Source organism: Drosophila nasuta, chromosome X, assembly GCF_023558535.2.
Source record: "Drosophila nasuta strain 15112-1781.00 chromosome X, ASM2355853v1, whole genome shotgun sequence".
Lineage (NCBI taxonomy): Eukaryota > Metazoa > Arthropoda > Insecta > Diptera > Drosophilidae > Drosophila > Drosophila nasuta.
Genome location: NC_083459.1, coordinates 20,311,216 through 20,327,972, shown reverse-complemented (window position 1 = coordinate 20,327,972; position 16,757 = coordinate 20,311,216). Strand labels below are relative to the sequence as shown.

Genomic DNA, 16,757 nt, shown 5'->3' with positions numbered 1-16,757 from the left:
ACTTATGTAATGTAAGATTTTACAATTGTTTTGAGTTAAAGCTTTCATGGTCGCCTTGGTATTGTAGGATTCTCACTCGCCGTTGGTGTAGCGTTCTCTCTCTTTCGCTTTGTCATTGACTCTTGAGCACTTTAAGCTTGAGTTTAAGCTGAGTGTAGTTTTTATACTGCTTTTCTTAAATAGAAAGATTAGTTATGTAAGTGTTTAGAGCGCCTTCGATTATTATGCTTACTGAAATTTACATTCTCTTTTAAATTTTCCAAGAATTTCGATCTCTATTTTGTATAGGGGCTGAGACATAGAGTTGTTGTAGCTATAAAAATCTTTTTAATTTTTGAGGAATTATCTAATTCATAAATATATTTTCCCTATTAATATAGTAAAGCGAAAGAATTTAAAGTAACTAATTTGCTACTAATGAAGAATTATAAAATAAATAATTTTTGTTATATATATATATATATATACATACTTACTGTAGAAACTGTTAATATCATCATAAATAAAACTGGATTATCTTGCAAGATGTTCGCTGAGACTTTTTATTAAGCATATATAGTATATAGAGTTCCAACAACTGAAAGTACATACATACATATATGTTCGTGTTTCTGTATATAGTAGACCCATTTATATAGTATTAGATGTATATTTAATTCTATGCATACGACATAAGACAAGTGTAAAACTACCGTTAATTGCAATTCGACGGGCAACTTTAACAGCAGCCCATTGACTATCAAGATTGAACACAATAAAGCTCTATATAAGTAGGAGTTAATGGTATGCTTCAAATAAAAACAAAAAACATTGAAAATGGTTTAATCATAATACTCGAGAATAAATAATAATAATACAAATCATAATTTGAATAACACAAACACAAATACAATTTTTTTTTGTACCCCAGCAGAGGGTTTTATGCTTATTAATCAGAAGTTGTTGTGGGAGTTTCATATTTTTTATTTGTATTCAACTTTTTGCTGTAAGTGGTTGCCACTAGCAATATTTGGTTGTTCGAAGACTCCCGATTTGCCCCGAAAATTATTCACTACTAGAAATGATCTTTGTTTCACAAATGTATCTCTTATATTTAATAATTATTATTAGATTCACTCTGCAAGGGTATTTTCTTTAATTTTTTTGTTGTTTCTTATTCATTCGTATATTGAATTTCTGAAATTTCTTTTGGTTTTTTTTTGGTTGAGCTTAAGCGTTAAGGTTGACAATGACAATGACAACAAATGTATTTCTCCGAGTACGACAATAAATTTAAGTTTGAAAGCTAACGACTTGTGTTTTCGCATTCTCTAACTAGATATTTGTATAATGGAATTATATGCACTAAGTACTTAATACACACACAACTTAGATCAATTGTTCTATTAGATCGAAAGAAATAAAATAAAAACAAGACGATTTCCCGTTTGCGGTTCTGTATAAAAAAGGTTGTTTTTCTGTTTGTTTTTGTTGTTGTTGTTGTTGCAAGGAAGACCCCAAACGATTGTTTTGCATTTTGAACATTACGTTTTTCTTTTTTGATCGATGCGATTCCTATTATCCGATATTTCCCCTGACTTGTTTAAGATTTGCGCTTCTGATCCAATTGCTGTTGCGGCAGACCATCTCGCAGCTGGAGGATGTGTCCCACGGGTTGAGCCTTGCCATCCTTATCGATAAGCGCCGGCTGCACGATGCCATCCTGGTGCAGTTTATCCAACAGATTGACCAACTGCAGTGCCTCGTACTCCTTTTGCTCCTCGGACATGCCTTCGAGGGGATTTCGTTTCGGTTGCTCAACACAACCGAGCACCGGATTGAAGCTCTGCTGTTGCTGTTTGTACTCCTCGGTGTCGCTGTCCTCGCTATCCGACGAGTATTCCGTTGTCTCGATGCGTCGACAATCCAAGACGCCGCGTTTCGCAAACAATCCGGCTGCATTTCCGTACCCCGTATACTTGATCATGCGTCCCACATCCTCTTTGCACAGGACAAACAACAGTTCGGCGGACAGATCACGCAATATCATGGCGGGCAGCGTGAGGAATCGGCATAGATGATTGCGCAGCTCATTGCCAATCTCCGGTCGTTGGCTGACATCCTTCAGCGGTGGCAAGATCTCTTGCCTCAAATAATGCCGCATCACGCGATCGCTGCGCGCACATTTCACCAGCACCGTGAGTACCGGCGACAACAGTTCCGCGGAGCTCGCTTGATTATCCTTCTGATTTAGACCGGCGCGCAGGAAGTCCAACAACACGCCCAAACCGCGCACATTGCGTCGCTCATAGCATTGGGCACAACACTTGAGCGTGGACTGTGCAACAGGAGCAGGAGCAGCCGAAGCAGCCTCTGCACCTTCAGCTGGTTGTGGCACATCCGTCTCCGTCTCCGCCGTTGCCTGTTCCGTCTCCGTTTCGGCATTGCTGCACTTAACGGTCAACTCGACGAGGCAGCTGCTCGTGATGTTTGTCAGCAAATTGATGGCATGCGTGACCACAGCACGTTCCCGCTCAGTGGCCAGACTGCCGAAGCGCAACAAAAGCTCACGCAGCACACCGGTCAAGTGCAGACTTTGGATTTCGCTCTCGTTGGGACTCTTATCCGGCGTGCTCGTCACCGTGAACATCACCTTGAGCAGCTCGATGATAGTGTTGAGCTGCTCATCGGTGAAACACGTCGTCGTCGTCGTCGTTGTTGTCGTTGTCCCATCGGTCAACTTATCATCCAACCACTTGGTCATATAGGTCATGCCATTGAGATCGATTTGTAGACGGGTTCGTGCCGACGGATCCAGTGCGGTGAGCAGAAACAATAGCTTCATGTCATGGTACTCCAAGGTGCTGGGATAGCTATGCATCGTGGAGACATTCCCCAGGCGTTTAACCACCGAATCGAGTGCATGTTGTCGCAGGCATTGACGCCGACATTGTTCATTCTGATAGACCAAGTTGCACAAACACTTGAGCGTCTCGGTCATAATGGCAGCTTGGGGCTCCGCCAGCTGTGACAGATCCAAGTCCTGGTCATCGCCGCTGCCATCGAGACGGGCCAGGCTGAGCAGTGTGTTCACATCGGGTTCGATGAAATGCGTCTCCAGACTGAATTCATCGCGCGTCAGGATGCGCACCGTGTTGAGGCATTGTGTGTGGAGTGCGGCAAGTGTTGCATCGTCCAGTATGCCGAATATGGCCAGCCAGAGAGCGTACCATTGGTTGTTCGCATGGAAGCTGTCAAAGACCAGCAGATTTGCATTCTGCCACACCCACACACACCCGCATAAACACAATGAAACACATCAATCAATCAATCAATTATTAGTCACGAAAGTGTGTGTGAGTGAGTGAGTTTTGTAGGTTTTCTTCAGCTCTTTTTTTTTTCTTCACAGCGTACATACCTTTGTATTGAATTCGCTTAGGATGTCGGCAATGTAGGCGGTTTCCTTGTTCTCAAGCCGTTTCAACTGCTCCGCATCCATGATGCCAACTCTGATTGTTGTGAGAAGCTCTTCGTCAGTCGAACAATGATTGCTAATTGGGATTTGAATTTTAATTGAATTGTTGTGCTCCCGATTCCGATGTCAATACTTTCTGCGGGCGCAAGAAGTGCAAACAAAAATATACTAGACACGCAGAATACCAAATGCTTTGCAGTGTGACCGCCTCGTCTGCACCGCTGGTCACATATCAAATGTACCGTATTGTTGTGGCCTCCATCTTGGAAGCAAAATTATACACAGTCAATGGGTGCAGTTCATTTTTGCATTTTCACAACTAGTAGGATTTAATACAAATCCCTGCGCAAAAAAAATACCAAAACTGTTATCGATAACTATTTTGTTATCAGTAAAGAAAAGAAGACGTTACACTTTGATTTTCATGTTGTTCGCTGCAATTCGTTCGTTGCAACGTTTTAAACAAAGAATACATTTTATTACAAAAAATACATATTCAGTGTATACAATTTATGCGTAGTGTATGTTTTGTTTTGATTGTGTAAAAATATAAATATATGATTGTAGAAAATAATACGTAATACATTCTTGCATGTATGTTTTTGTTTTTTGTGGTTTTTTTTTTTGTTAAGTTACCATTTTGTGTAGGCTTTCGTTTGTTTTGATTTCTTTACTTGTTTGTTTGTTTACTTAAATTTACATATATAGTTTTTTGTTTTGTTTTTTTGATTTTTTATTTCACAATTACATATGATAGTAGTCGACAAATTCGACGGATCTACGACGCAAATAGCAGATTGGATCCAATCTAACTGGCTTCCACTTCTTCTTTTTCTACAAATATTCGCGAAAATGCAGTAAGAAAAAAACGTTGAAAGGAGGAAAAAGAAAGAAAATAATAATAAACAATTAGAAATAAATGCTTGCAATTGTAATGTATACAAATAGATGTTTGCATCCATATATGTATGTATGTATGTTGTAGTAATAATAAATGCCAATCAAAAAATGAGAGAGTGCAAAATAGCTGCAAAATTATTTTCATACTTCATCATCGGTTTCTTGATTTTTCTTCTTTTTTTGTTTTCTTTTTGTAAATTTGCACTATCTAGAAACTAATTATATATATATATATATATATATATGTATGTAAATTTAAATAGATATATAAATGGTATGTATACGAATAAAATGGGTATGAATGCATATAATAATATAGTAACCATAATTGTACTTTGTCGTACACTTCATGCAAAAGATATATAGTATTATATATATATATGTATATTGAAATACTCAATTAGTTGGATCATTTAGTCTTACGTACGTTGCATGCAAAACGATCACTGGCCATAATAATAATAATAATAAGAATAATAATATAGTATGTTGTTGTGAGCTGCCACCAGGAAGAGAATTTGCATTGACCATATACAACACACATCATTAAACGAGGATGAAACATACGACAGCATTGAACAAATACATATTACATATAAAGTAGAGTCTATATAGTAATTGGTTAATGATGATGGAATGTGATGGATAACACATATGTAAATCGGATCGGTCCAATGAGATTTTACAGTACAAATAATATCAAAATTCATACATGGATGTCTTTTTGTTTTTTTTGTAGCTGTAGCTTTAGGTTTTAGTTTTGATAGCCCCGCAGCAGCATGCATTAATTATATATTCGTCTTCTTATTTTTGTTGTTTTTGGTTACTTGGTCACTTGGCAGATGCTTGATCATTTGCCTCTTTTACTTTTTCGATTTTATCACTGGGCATGAGATTACTTTTAGAGCAACAGCGGTTAAATGCGTTGTGTATGCATATGTGTGCGTGTGTGTGTGTGTAGCAACGTACCAACAAATGCCAGACCAGGCCAAAGGATCGAACCATTTTTGATGAAACTATCGTGTATGTTAAGCAGAATCAAATCATATTTATAAAGTCAAATTTATGTTAAGAATTTGTCATCGCTAACGTAAACGATAATTTCGCAAAATTGGCTTGATATGTTTGTTTGTTTGTTGTGTTATGTTATGTTGGCATGTCTCACGTATGTCGATCGATAGGTAATAGGCGTATGTAGTAATTGGGTAAATAGGAATATAGTAGTAGTAGTAGTAGTAGTAGTAGTAGCAGCAGCAGCAGCAGTGGTCATAGTGCATTTTTTTGGCAGTACAACAGCTCATACACAACTACAACAACACAGCAACACGCAACAACAGCAACAACATCAACATCAACATCAACAACAATGATAATTGGAAGTGTGAACTAAACTGTAGCACTGGCCGGCGGCTGTGGAGCCGCTGGCGGAATAACATTCGGTATGGCAACAACACATGCGCCAGCTCGGGGCAGTGACATGGGCGCCAATTCATTCCATCCATTCCGCACCGGATCGTATTCCTCGACATTCTTCAACGCGTTCTTGCCATCGTACCCGCCGACGACAATCAAGCGATCACCCAACAGAGCACAACCAATTGCATCACGTCCCAATGACAGCGAACAGATCTAGATAAGAATAATATAATGTAACGTTGTGGTATAAATCATCAAATTATTTGAGACAGTGTTGCCAACTTTTGCTGTTGTTCATCTCTAACCGATATATTAGGGAAGAAAATGAAAACGTATTAGAGATGGAACGTCGGAAAATCACGCAGAAAAAAAAAATTAATGGAGCTCATTCATTTAAAAATAATACCAGTAATAAAAGTTTTACCACACTAAATAACATTTGTTATGACTTTTGCTATTGTCCATCCCTAACCGATATATTAGGGAGGATTATGAATGTGTTTTAGAGATGGAACAACGGGTAATCATCAAATTATTTGAGACTACATCAAAGTGTTAGCAACTTTTGCCATTGTCCATCTCTAACCGATATAGTAGGGAGGATAATGAAAACGTATTAGAGATGGAACGTCGGATAATCATGCAAAAAAAAAAAAAAACTAAATGAATCTCATTAATTTTGGGATATAATTACGAGTAATAAATGTTTTACCAAACTAAATAACATTTGTCATGACTTTTGCTATTGTCTATATCTAACCGATGTATTAAGTAGGACAATGAATGAAACATTGGGCAGCAGTGACAGATTTAAAAATATGTACTAAAAATACCTCGAGTAATAAGTTTTACCAAACTAAATATGTAAATTTTTTCATGTCTTTCGGTATTGTGTCCATCTCTAACCGCTATATTAGGTAGAATACTAAATGTGTGTTAGAGATGGAACATTGGGTAATCACGCAGCAGTGACAGATATACAAAATATGTATTAAAAATAGCTCGAGTAATAAAAGTATTACCAAGGTAAATCAAATTTGTCATCACTTTTGCTATTGTCCATCTCTAACCGATATACTAGGGAGGATAATTAAAACGTATTAGAGATGGAACGTCGGATAATCATGCAAAAACGAAACGAAATAATTGCGAGGTATTATTAATTTTTACCAAACTAAATAATATTTGTCATAATTTTTGCTATTGTCCATCGCTAACCGATGTATTGGATAGAAGAATGAATGTAAATTAGACATGGAACATCGGTCAATCACGTAGCAGTGACAGATTTACAAAATATGTATTAAAAATAGCTCTAGTAATCAAAGTATTTCCGAACTACATAAAATTTGACATGACTTTTGCTATTGTCCATCTCTAACCGCTATCTTAGGTTGGAAATTGAATGTGTGTTAGAGATGAAACATTGGCTAATCACGCAGCACTGACAGATTTACAAAATATGTATTAAAAATAGCTCGAGTAATAAAAGTATTTACAAACTGAACAAATTTCGTTTTGAAAATAGCTGAAGTGGCAACACTGAACTACCCATCGATAATAATGCTTACCAATGTCCAAGTATCGCTGACTGGATCGTATCGTTCCACAGTTTCGGTGCGACTCACCATCGGATTGCTGGCCGGACAATCATGACCGCCCAGGGCATAGAGAAAACCATTTGCCACAGTCACCTGCCGTAAGAGACGTACAAGCAATTATTGAAAGCCAATGTGGCCATTCATTCGATGTGGGGACAACTTACGCCAACGCCGCCGCGACGTTGATTCATTGGAGCGAGGAGAGTCCATTTGTTGGTATGCGGATCGTAGCACTCGATGGAACGATGACAGACGGTGCCATCGCGTCCGCCCACCGCATAGAGACGACCGCCGAGCACCGCAACGCCAGCTGTGGAACGCATCGATGACATGGGCGCCACATAGCTCCAGCTGCGTGTCACAGGATCCCAGCTACAAACACAGAGAGAAAACAAACACAATGCCAATTAAAAAGAATATGGAAATTTGATTCCGATTTCAATTACCGTTCCACTGTGTTCAGGTAACTCCAGCCATCGTGTCCACCGACCGCATACAGAGGTCCCTCAAGCACCGCAACACCGAGACCATGTCGTGGCGTTGCCATCGGATTCAGGGGTGCCCATGCCATCGTATTCAAGTCCAAGCTCTCCACCGTATTCAACGTTTTGAGCCCATCCCGACCACCGACCAATATCAATTTATCCTCCATGACAGCGGCACCGAATTGCAAACGACGTCCGGTCATATGCTTCCAGGGCGTCCATTTGTCGAGTCGCGGACAATAGCTCTCAATGCTAATGGCGCCCTTGTGCACATCCATTCCACCAACGGCCAACAGACGTCCCACAGTCGATTTGCGTGGCGTTGTGCGTTCGGTTCTCGATCGACGTTCGGGCATGAGATGCCATTTGAAGGCCTCCATCACCAGTTGCTGGCATTCGTTCGAGCTGCACACGTTCTCCACATGGTCCATGATGAAGGCGGGCTGCAGCAACGGCAGACGCACGAGGGCCAACAGCTCGGCAATGTGCTGCTCCCGATTGGGGGCATCGTGACGCACCCATGACATCAGACTGTGGAAGACATCCTGTTCGGAGGGTACGTTGAGATCATCGCTGCACAGCAGCTTGCCCAATTGATCGGCATTCAGCTGAAAGAACTCCTGATTCTGGCACACTTGCATGAAATACTGACACGTATACGCCTGGGCCAAACGCAACAGTGTCGTGCAGCTCTGTTGTTCCGCAAAGAATGCAAAGCCCAAACAATTGGACGGATGCAGTTGGCGGGCCAAAAAGTTGCAGCATGCGGTGACCACAGCATTCAGCTGCAACAGACATGCGGTGGCGAGCAGCGTCTCCACCGTATCCTCGCGCAACTCGATGAATCCTGTGTAGCAATACTGCACCAGCAGCTGCAGCGCATCTCCGTTCACCTCGCCCAGCGTCACCTCATGTTCCTTCGTCTCGCGCAGCGATCCCGTGAACATGGCCGAAAAGTATGCGCTAGACGCAGATAGCACCAATCGATGAGCGGGCACACTATAAAAGAAAAGAATTTATGAAAATGCGGACATAATATTCATTATTAAGAACCTTAATAGACAGGTTTGAACTTTTAAATGAGGATATGATTTTAATTATTAAGAATCTTAGTATAGAATTTCATACATTTAAATGAAAATGAGGATAGGATTTTTATTATTAAGAATTTTAATTTTAGAATTTTGCACTTTTATAAGAAAATGAGGATAGGATTTTAATTTTTAATAATCTTAATAGACAGTTTCACCCTTTTAAAAGAAAATGAGGATAGGCTTTTCATTATTAACAATCTTAAAAGGCAGGTTTGAACTTTGAAAATGGGGAAAAGATTTTTATTGTAAATAATCTTAATAGACAATTTCACCCTTTTAAAAGAAAATTATATAGGATTTTGTATTAATAAAAATCGTAATAGAAAGTTTCACGTTTTTTAAAGAAAATCGGGATAGGATTTTCAATATTAAGAATCTTTACAGGTTTGAACTTTTAAAATGAGGATAGGTTTTTTTTTTTTAATTAAAATCTTTTGGCACTTCATAGGTTGACTTTTTTCGTATAACCTAGAAAGTATTTGTATTTTCCCCCAACAAAACAAGAGCGGAAACGTACATATTTCAAATAGTACCCAAGGTAAATGGATAAATAAATGGAGATATTATTTTTGTATATTGTTTTGTGATAATTTCAAAGTAAACTTGCAAGAATGCTGGATTGTTATGGTAGGTCAACATTGGAATTACTTTTGGAACTAACGATGATAGTGATAGTCTGGATAAAACAGTATTTAAATTGTGTTATGAAATATTCTTTAAGTCCAAAAGAAAGAGAAGACCAGACAATATAATGGTTATAAATCTTTGAATTTCCCTGGAAGTATTACAAGGTTTTCGAATCCTTATTTTCTTTATTCTTTACAGAGAGGTTTAAAGTTCATAAAGATATATGTATGTATTTCTTTTTAATTTGACCACAACATGGGGAAATTTTGTAATTAAGATCAATCAAAATGGTTCGATTGATTGGTTTATTTAGAAGTGGACTCTTTGTATATGTATATATCGATAACACACACTGCAATTCAAGTTGATCAAATTGCGATCGAAGAATTGTGTGGTGACAGTGTGCGTAACTCAATATTAAATAAATAATATTGTTTAGGTCCAATTTAATGCTTTGATTTGAACAATTGCCAGCTCACTTCGCTGATCATTAAATAATATAAACAAAATGGAAGAATTGACAAATCGCGTTTAATTAATTTGTCTCTACAAAATTGTGGTAACTGTTTTGCAATCAAATGTGTATATACGCAATAACTATTAACTATGCTCCACTGTGCAGAGAGCACATCAATCATTTTATTTTATTTTATGTTGTTTGTTTCCTTTTTCTTTTGTTACTAAAATATTGCCTACTCGCTTGCACTTTAGCGACTAGCAAGAGAGAGAGTGAGAGAGTGTGGAAGAGAGATCATTGGGAGAGCAGCAGAGCAGAGAGCATAAAGAAAACGCAATTAGTGCGGCGCGTTGTGTTTACTGTTGAAATTGCACTGCTGCTGCTGCTGCTGCTGATGTCGCTGTCGACGTCGATGTCGCGTCTGTCGCGATTTGTTGTTGCTGCTGCTGTTGTTGTTGGTATGGTATGGAAAGAGAGACTGGGGAAACTGGTGTCGCAAATGCGAAACAGACAAAGAACCAAGTGAACTGCGCGCTAAAGTGAAGGTCAGATGTGTGACAGGAGAGAGCTGGAGGGGAGTATAGGGAAGGCACAGCTCATACCGGATGGTGAATTGCTAATGAGTTGAAGGGGGGGATCGAAGAAACACAGGAGGAGGCGGATGATTGCTTTTGCGCACTGCAACACAAACTTTCCATTCTTTGTTGATGTGAGTTGTGTCCTCTATAGTACTTACCGCTTGCCATCGGTGCCAGCGATGAGCACCACATCGCACAGCTGCTGGCTGTCAACATAGAGTTGCATGCGCTTGAGAACGCTGTCCGCATGATCGCGACACCGAAAGAACTCGTCCTGGCTGCCAGCCGAATTGAGGCTGGCCAAACTGTAATCACGCGACAGCGATTCAAGCGTATTCTCCGCCATCATCGAGATGTGTCCCGATGTCGATGCGGTTGAGTCGCGACTTGGACTCTCTTTTTGTTGTTGTGGTTGTTGTTGTTGATTATTATTCACATTCGCCGACGATGACATTTTCACTCTTTTTTATTATTTTGTTTTGTTTCCGAAACAGCACAAGAACAAATTTTTGTATTGTAGATTTAGTGAACTCCTTCGTCGTCGTTATCCTTCTCTTGTCATGTCACCAGCAGCCAAAGCAGCAGCTTTCCTTTTTTTGTTTTTTTTTGTGCTGTGGGACGTCCGCGTTGCAACGCTCAGTTTGACTGACTGTTTGGCTCTTGTTGTTGTTATGGCGCGTGGTAAGCTGTTGCTTTGTTTAGCTGCACTTGCATTTCTCACACGCATACATCACTATACCATGTGTATGGATGTGTTTATGTATTTTGCACACACCAACTCCAACTATTACAGCGAGTCAGCGCAGTCACTGCTGACGTCGCAGTCAACTTCTTGCTGCCTGCCTGGCTCTCGACTCTATCTCGCGATGTCAACGCGCTGCTTACTGCGCTCTTACTCTGCTGTGACTGTCAACAAAACAACACACAACTGCGAATTGTGTACAACGAACGGGGAACGCATGCAGCGTAGACCGACGTCGCAGTCCGCTGTCGCTACCGCTGCCTCTGCTCGCGTTGCGCAGACAAAGAACTTTTACTGCGTCCGGAACTGTGAGAGCGCTGTTGCTGTTGCTTTGTTATTTTTTTTTTCCAACTGCTGCTGCTGCTGTTGGGTTAACTACAAATTTCAATTACGCAGAAATTGCGTACTGCAAATTGTGAATGCGAAATCCGTGACTAAGCATAATAAACACACATACACACAGCGACAGCACTTATCAACGAAAAAAGCAAAACAGAAAGAAAAACTAACTACAACTGCTAATTTCAGTATTTATTTTGGCACACTCTGCAACAATAACAACGACAACGACCCGAGCAATGCATAGAGTTGTGTTTGATGTTTTCATTTTGCTCGTTCGCTTGCTTGCTGTCGTCACAGGTTACGGCGTTGCCAGCCAACCAAAGCTCGACTGCTGCACTTAACGGGGACTTTAAGCGGCGTTGCCACCCCGTTGAAAGCGCGAGCGCGTCTTTTGAATGTCATTTAAAGCGCAGTTTGCAGTTTGCATTTTCGATTTTTATTTTCCATTGAGCACATAACATTCGAGTATAATTGCAATTAGGTTTTAATTATTTGCCTCTTTGATGGGCAGCGGTAGGCCGACAGTGAACTTTGATAGATTCTCCAGAAATTCGATATACAGCGCATGTTCACGTGCCGTTGCCAAGTCGGACAGTTTGCGTGCAAACTCCTGGGTAATGCCCTTTTCCTCCAGCATCTCGATCAACATCGCCTGCAGATCGTCATCAATCAACGATGCATCCACCGTGAAGCAACTGTCGTTCCAACCATTCGTGTATAGCGACAAATCTTGTATCTCGAATAGATCGTTTTGCAGCTGCTCTGGTTCAATGTCCTCCAAAGCCGTCGACTTGAATACACAGAATACGGAGAGCATCAAATTGTTGCGCTTGATTAACACCTCGAATTTGGGAACACTTCGCACCGTCGTCGAACAATCGCCGCCGCCATCGTTATCGACGTCGCCATCGCCATCGCCTCCGCTAGCTTCATTATCCACATTGCGATTTGGCACACTCTTGCTGACATTAAAGAACACATTGATGCGCTCGTCGGGCGACTGTTTCACCAACTCCACCTTGGAGCCCGAAAAGTGACCGACAAAATCATCAATCTTGTAAGGCGGTTTCAGCGGCACTTGCATGCGACGTTCTTCAATAATTTCCGCCGTAATCAGCTCAAGTAAATCGCGTTGCAGCGCCGTTAAACCTTGTGGTGGGGACAACGATTCCGTCTTCAGCTTATCATCCTTGGGTGTTTCTTGCTTCACAGCTTCGTCCTTCAAGTGTTGCAATTGCATTGCGGACACAGCGAGCGTTCGTTCCATTTGCTTGGCCAAGCGACAGTTGGTCAACAACACGGAACGCCCCAGCTTACAAATCTTCAAAAAGTTCGACATAGTTGCACAAAAAAAAACAAAAGCTATATCGTACAAAACGTTGCAAAAAGAGAAAAAAAGAATTTTACAAAGCGAGTTAGAAAATTTTGTTAGGCTACACACGATAAGGGAGCAAAGTCGACGAGTGAAGTGAGAGACATTATATAGCTAAACAAAATCTCGAGAACTTCAATTTCAGAGCATACTACGATCAGGATAAAAATCGACAAGATTTACAACGGAAATGATTACACCAAAATGAGTTTTAAACGAACTAACTCTATATCTTTCTGTGACTTTTCATACATTTTTCTCTAATGATAAAGATTAATTTTTGATAATATACAATATTGATTGTCATTATAATTGTGTGAAACTCATTGCTTAAGATTATTTCCGAAAACCAATCCATAAATATTGCAATGAAACTCATTGCATTATGAAAATCATTCCATAAATATTGCAATGATTATTTACGAATTACAAATTTCTTTCTTACATAATAACTTTTAAAGATTACAATTCCCGAAATTCCCGAAAAATTGAAAAACTTGCATTTACGATCTTGAATTCGACTGTTTTATTTTAGCATTTTCTTTAGTTTTTGATTTGCTTCTTTCTTCCATTGTGTGTTCTTTTGAGTATAAAGATCAGAGCGCGAAAGAGACGGCCAACATTCACACGCACAATGAGTGTGAGCAAGACGTAGATAGATAAAAGAGGGAGAGAGAGAGAGATGGTGAATGAATAGGGGGGATAGCAGCAAGTTGATACAACAAGTACAATACAATACATACAAATAAATAACGTGGTGTAGTTTTGTAATGTGCGTGTGCGTGTATCTTAAATAAAGATTGTTGTTCTGTTCGTGTTTACAGGAATGATAATTATTATTATTATTATTATTAGTTGGGCGATGTATTGCGTTTCGGCGTCGATGGCGGCAAATCCATTGTCTTGCACACCCAACCCGATATGTCCACATCTTCGACCTCCGCCTTGCGTATCCATGGATGGCTCTTTAAGTATTCGAAAAACAACAAAGAGAGTTCAGAAAGTTTAAATATAGAAAGGTAAATAAACGAGACAACGTAATACCAGCAGTGTCTTGAGATCGGCTCGCTCATCGGGCTGTTTCTTGAGGCAGATGTCGACGAAATCCTTGAACTCTGTTGAGAATATCTTGTGTTCCAACTTGGGCGGCGGTTCATTCACAATGTAATCCAACAGCTCGAATATCGCCATCACTTTCGGCTCCAACACCGTCTGCTGTCCATCCTCATTGGCATTCTCCGCGAATATTGACTCCAGTGTGACCGTATCTGGCGGCGGAATCGGATACATGCCAATGGCCATTTCCACTAGCGATAAACCCAATGACCAAATGTCCGACTGCACCGAATAGTGTGTACCCTGCAATCGTTCAGGCTGCAAAAGGGAGAAAAATTCGATGTAAATTAGTTTTGAAACGATTTGAAATTGGGTGCTTTCCTTTTTTTTCTGAATTAGTAGTAAAATGTTTTCAAATTGCGTTATTTCGTTAATTTCTGAACGATTATAAATTATAGATTTGCACTTTAGAGATATTTAAAATAATAATAAATACTTAGAAATAAAAAAAATCATTTTAATCTACACAAAATTAAGAATTGAGCTAAAAGAAAAATTGAGGTTTATTCATCTAGTATTGAAAATTTTTATAAAATTGAATTCAATTGAAATTAATTTTGAATTTGTGTGCCATTGATTTCTAGGAAAAAGTATCTCAATATAAATAATGTTGATGCTAACCAAATGGAACTCATAAATCAATATTATTGTAAAATTTGAGAATGTTTTTGAGAGATAAAATAAATAGAAATGAATGTGGGCAAAAAAATATATAAATATTAATAATGTTGGTGCTAAGCAAATGAAACGGAATTTTCTGGGAAATAATTTATGAGTATTACTAATATTGAATACAAATGGAACAGTTCAATATTGTGGAATATTAGAAAACGGTTTTAAAGGTCGAAAGTTGTATAGTATTTGTTTTTCGTGGTTTTGCTGAAATCTAGGAACACAAACCGTCTATTTTACAACGCGATTGAAAGGAACAAAACTCCCTTGTTGTTAGTATATAGTGTAGTTGATAATACTGACCGACATGTAGCTTCGCGTGCCCACAAACGAGTTCGCCATCGAATCAATCAGCTGACCCGACACACCAAAATCACAGATCTTAATCTCGCCGCTGCTGTTGACGAGTATGTTGCTCGGCTTCACATCCCGATGGATGATCGCATGCTTGTCCCGCAGATAGCTGAGTCCCTTGAGCACCGCCAGCGTGATGCGACCCAATATCGATTCCGGTATGCGTCCCGCCCGCTTCAGGATGAGATCGAGACTCCCGCCATCCATGTACTCCATGCAAATGCTGATCTCGCCGTCGCTATAGAAGGCGCCATAGAAGCCAACGATGTGGGGGAAATTGCATTCGTGGAGGACTTTCAGTTCGCGCAGGATTTGCTTTTTGATCGCCGGCTTCACCTCCAGATGGATCAGTTTGCGGGCCATTATCAGTTTGGTGAGTGTGTGACGGACCTTCATGACAACGCCGCCGTTGCCGGAGCCCAGTTCGCCCAGCTTCTCGAGATCCTCCTCGGATAGTTCGCCGATTTTCTCCTTTTGGCTGAGAAAGACTTTGATCCGTTTGCGTTCGGTGTCGTCCATGTCGAGGCCCTCCAGGGTTTCGGTTAATGCATCGATGCTCGTCTTTGGCTTCCCCAGCAAACTGTGTGTGCTTTAATTTAACTTTTTAATGCATTTTGTGCAGAACAAAACGAAAAGCAGAAAACAACAACTATGAACTGTGTGGGAGGAGGGGTGTGGTGTGTGGGAAGGTGGATGGGGAATATGGGGAGTGCCGGTAAAGGATATAGAGATGGCAAAGATTTTCTACACACACACACACACGCATACATGTGTGCTTATGTGTGTGTGTGTGTGTTTGTCGCACTGCGTGCGTCATTTTGGACAACAACAAGAACAGGAAAAACACTTTTTGCTTTTGCTTTACTTTACTTTACTTTTCTTTGCATTTGACTTTGTGGGCGGGGTTGTGGGGGCGTTTGAAAAGCAATCAAAACTGTGTATACACTTATGTTATGTGCACATATACATAGATACGATATATGCACATGTCTAATATGTTTAGATTGAAATAAGTCATATATTTACTCTGTTCCCGATGGTGTTTTAAATGGTGGCGTTGGTGCCACTTGTGTGGCAGCAACAGTTGCTTCCACATTCACCGGTGGCAGCACTAGGTTTAGTTTATTTTTCGACATCTCTCAGCTCCTTCGTCTTCTTCTTGATCACACAGCAAACACACGAATTTAATACGATTCAAAAAACAAACAACAAACAAAAAATAAACAAAAGTGATATAAATCGCCGACGTTTGCTGAGGATAGTTTGGTTGAAGGAGGGGGGGAAGACGCGAGGATTTTTTTTTTTTGGTTGCCAGCAGCAGCAGTAGCAGTGAAGAACCGACAGCGTTGACCACAAATTGTATAATCAGCAAACTGTTGTAGGTGGTTGGTTAGTTGGTTCGTTTCGCTTGCGGTTCCTCCTCGCAACAACAATAACAACAATAGCGACGACAACAACAACAGATTATTTGTACCGCACAATTTCGCGAATTTTTATGGCCAAGATTGTTGATTTCCTATCGATAGCGCAACGCACCGATAACGGAA

At 40.0% G+C, this 16,757-nt stretch overlaps 4 protein-coding genes across 6 annotated transcripts; all 4 read right to left on the bottom strand.

Moving 5' to 3' along the window:
• Positions 1 to 524: 524 nt before the first annotated feature.
• Positions 525 to 3,620, bottom strand: LOC132796197 (synembryn). The gene is made up of 2 exons (XM_060807277.1): positions 3,398 to 3,620; positions 525 to 3,256 (listed from the first exon to the last, which is right to left on the bottom strand). Exons 1-2 carry the CDS (start codon positions 3,476 to 3,478, stop codon positions 1,583 to 1,585), a joined length of 1,755 nt encoding a protein of 584 aa, XP_060663260.1. The 5' UTR covers positions 3,479 to 3,620; the 3' UTR covers positions 525 to 1,582.
• Positions 3,621 to 4,039: 419 nt separating this feature from the next.
• On the bottom strand, positions 4,040 to 11,095 carry LOC132795394 (kelch-like protein 5). Its single transcript, XM_060806078.1, has 6 exons — positions 10,771 to 11,095; positions 7,818 to 8,855; positions 7,536 to 7,743; positions 7,342 to 7,464; positions 5,747 to 5,983; positions 4,040 to 4,288 (listed from the first exon to the last, which is right to left on the bottom strand). The coding sequence occupies exons 1-6, from the start codon at positions 11,064 to 11,066 to the stop codon at positions 4,199 to 4,201; spliced, it is 1,992 nt and encodes a 663-aa protein (XP_060662061.1). The 5' UTR covers positions 11,067 to 11,095; the 3' UTR covers positions 4,040 to 4,198.
• LOC132795396 (conserved regulator of innate immunity protein 3-like) lies at positions 11,008 to 13,174 on the bottom strand. The gene has a single exon (XM_060806079.1). It carries the CDS (start codon positions 13,033 to 13,035, stop codon positions 12,181 to 12,183), a length of 855 nt encoding a protein of 284 aa, XP_060662062.1. The 5' UTR covers positions 13,036 to 13,174; the 3' UTR covers positions 11,008 to 12,180.
• Positions 13,175 to 13,564: 390 nt separating this feature from the next.
• Positions 13,565 to 16,740, bottom strand: LOC132795713 (dual specificity mitogen-activated protein kinase kinase dSOR1). 3 transcript variants are annotated; one of them, XR_009633456.1, is made up of 5 exons: positions 16,237 to 16,738; positions 15,160 to 15,799; positions 14,113 to 14,442; positions 13,812 to 14,033; positions 13,576 to 13,648 (listed from the first exon to the last, which is right to left on the bottom strand). XR_009633456.1 is itself a non-coding variant. In XM_060806578.1 (4 exons), exons 1-4 carry the CDS (start codon positions 16,344 to 16,346, stop codon positions 13,920 to 13,922), a joined length of 1,185 nt encoding a protein of 394 aa, XP_060662561.1. In that variant the 5' UTR covers positions 16,347 to 16,740; the 3' UTR covers positions 13,565 to 13,919. The 3 variants fall into 3 exon arrangements, 2 of the variants coding, with proteins under 2 accessions (XP_060662561.1, XP_060662560.1); XM_060806578.1 differs by having other exon boundaries at positions 13,565 to 14,033; positions 15,160 to 15,790; positions 16,237 to 16,740; XM_060806577.1 differs by having other exon boundaries at positions 13,566 to 14,033.
• Positions 16,741 to 16,757: the final 17 nt, after the last annotated feature.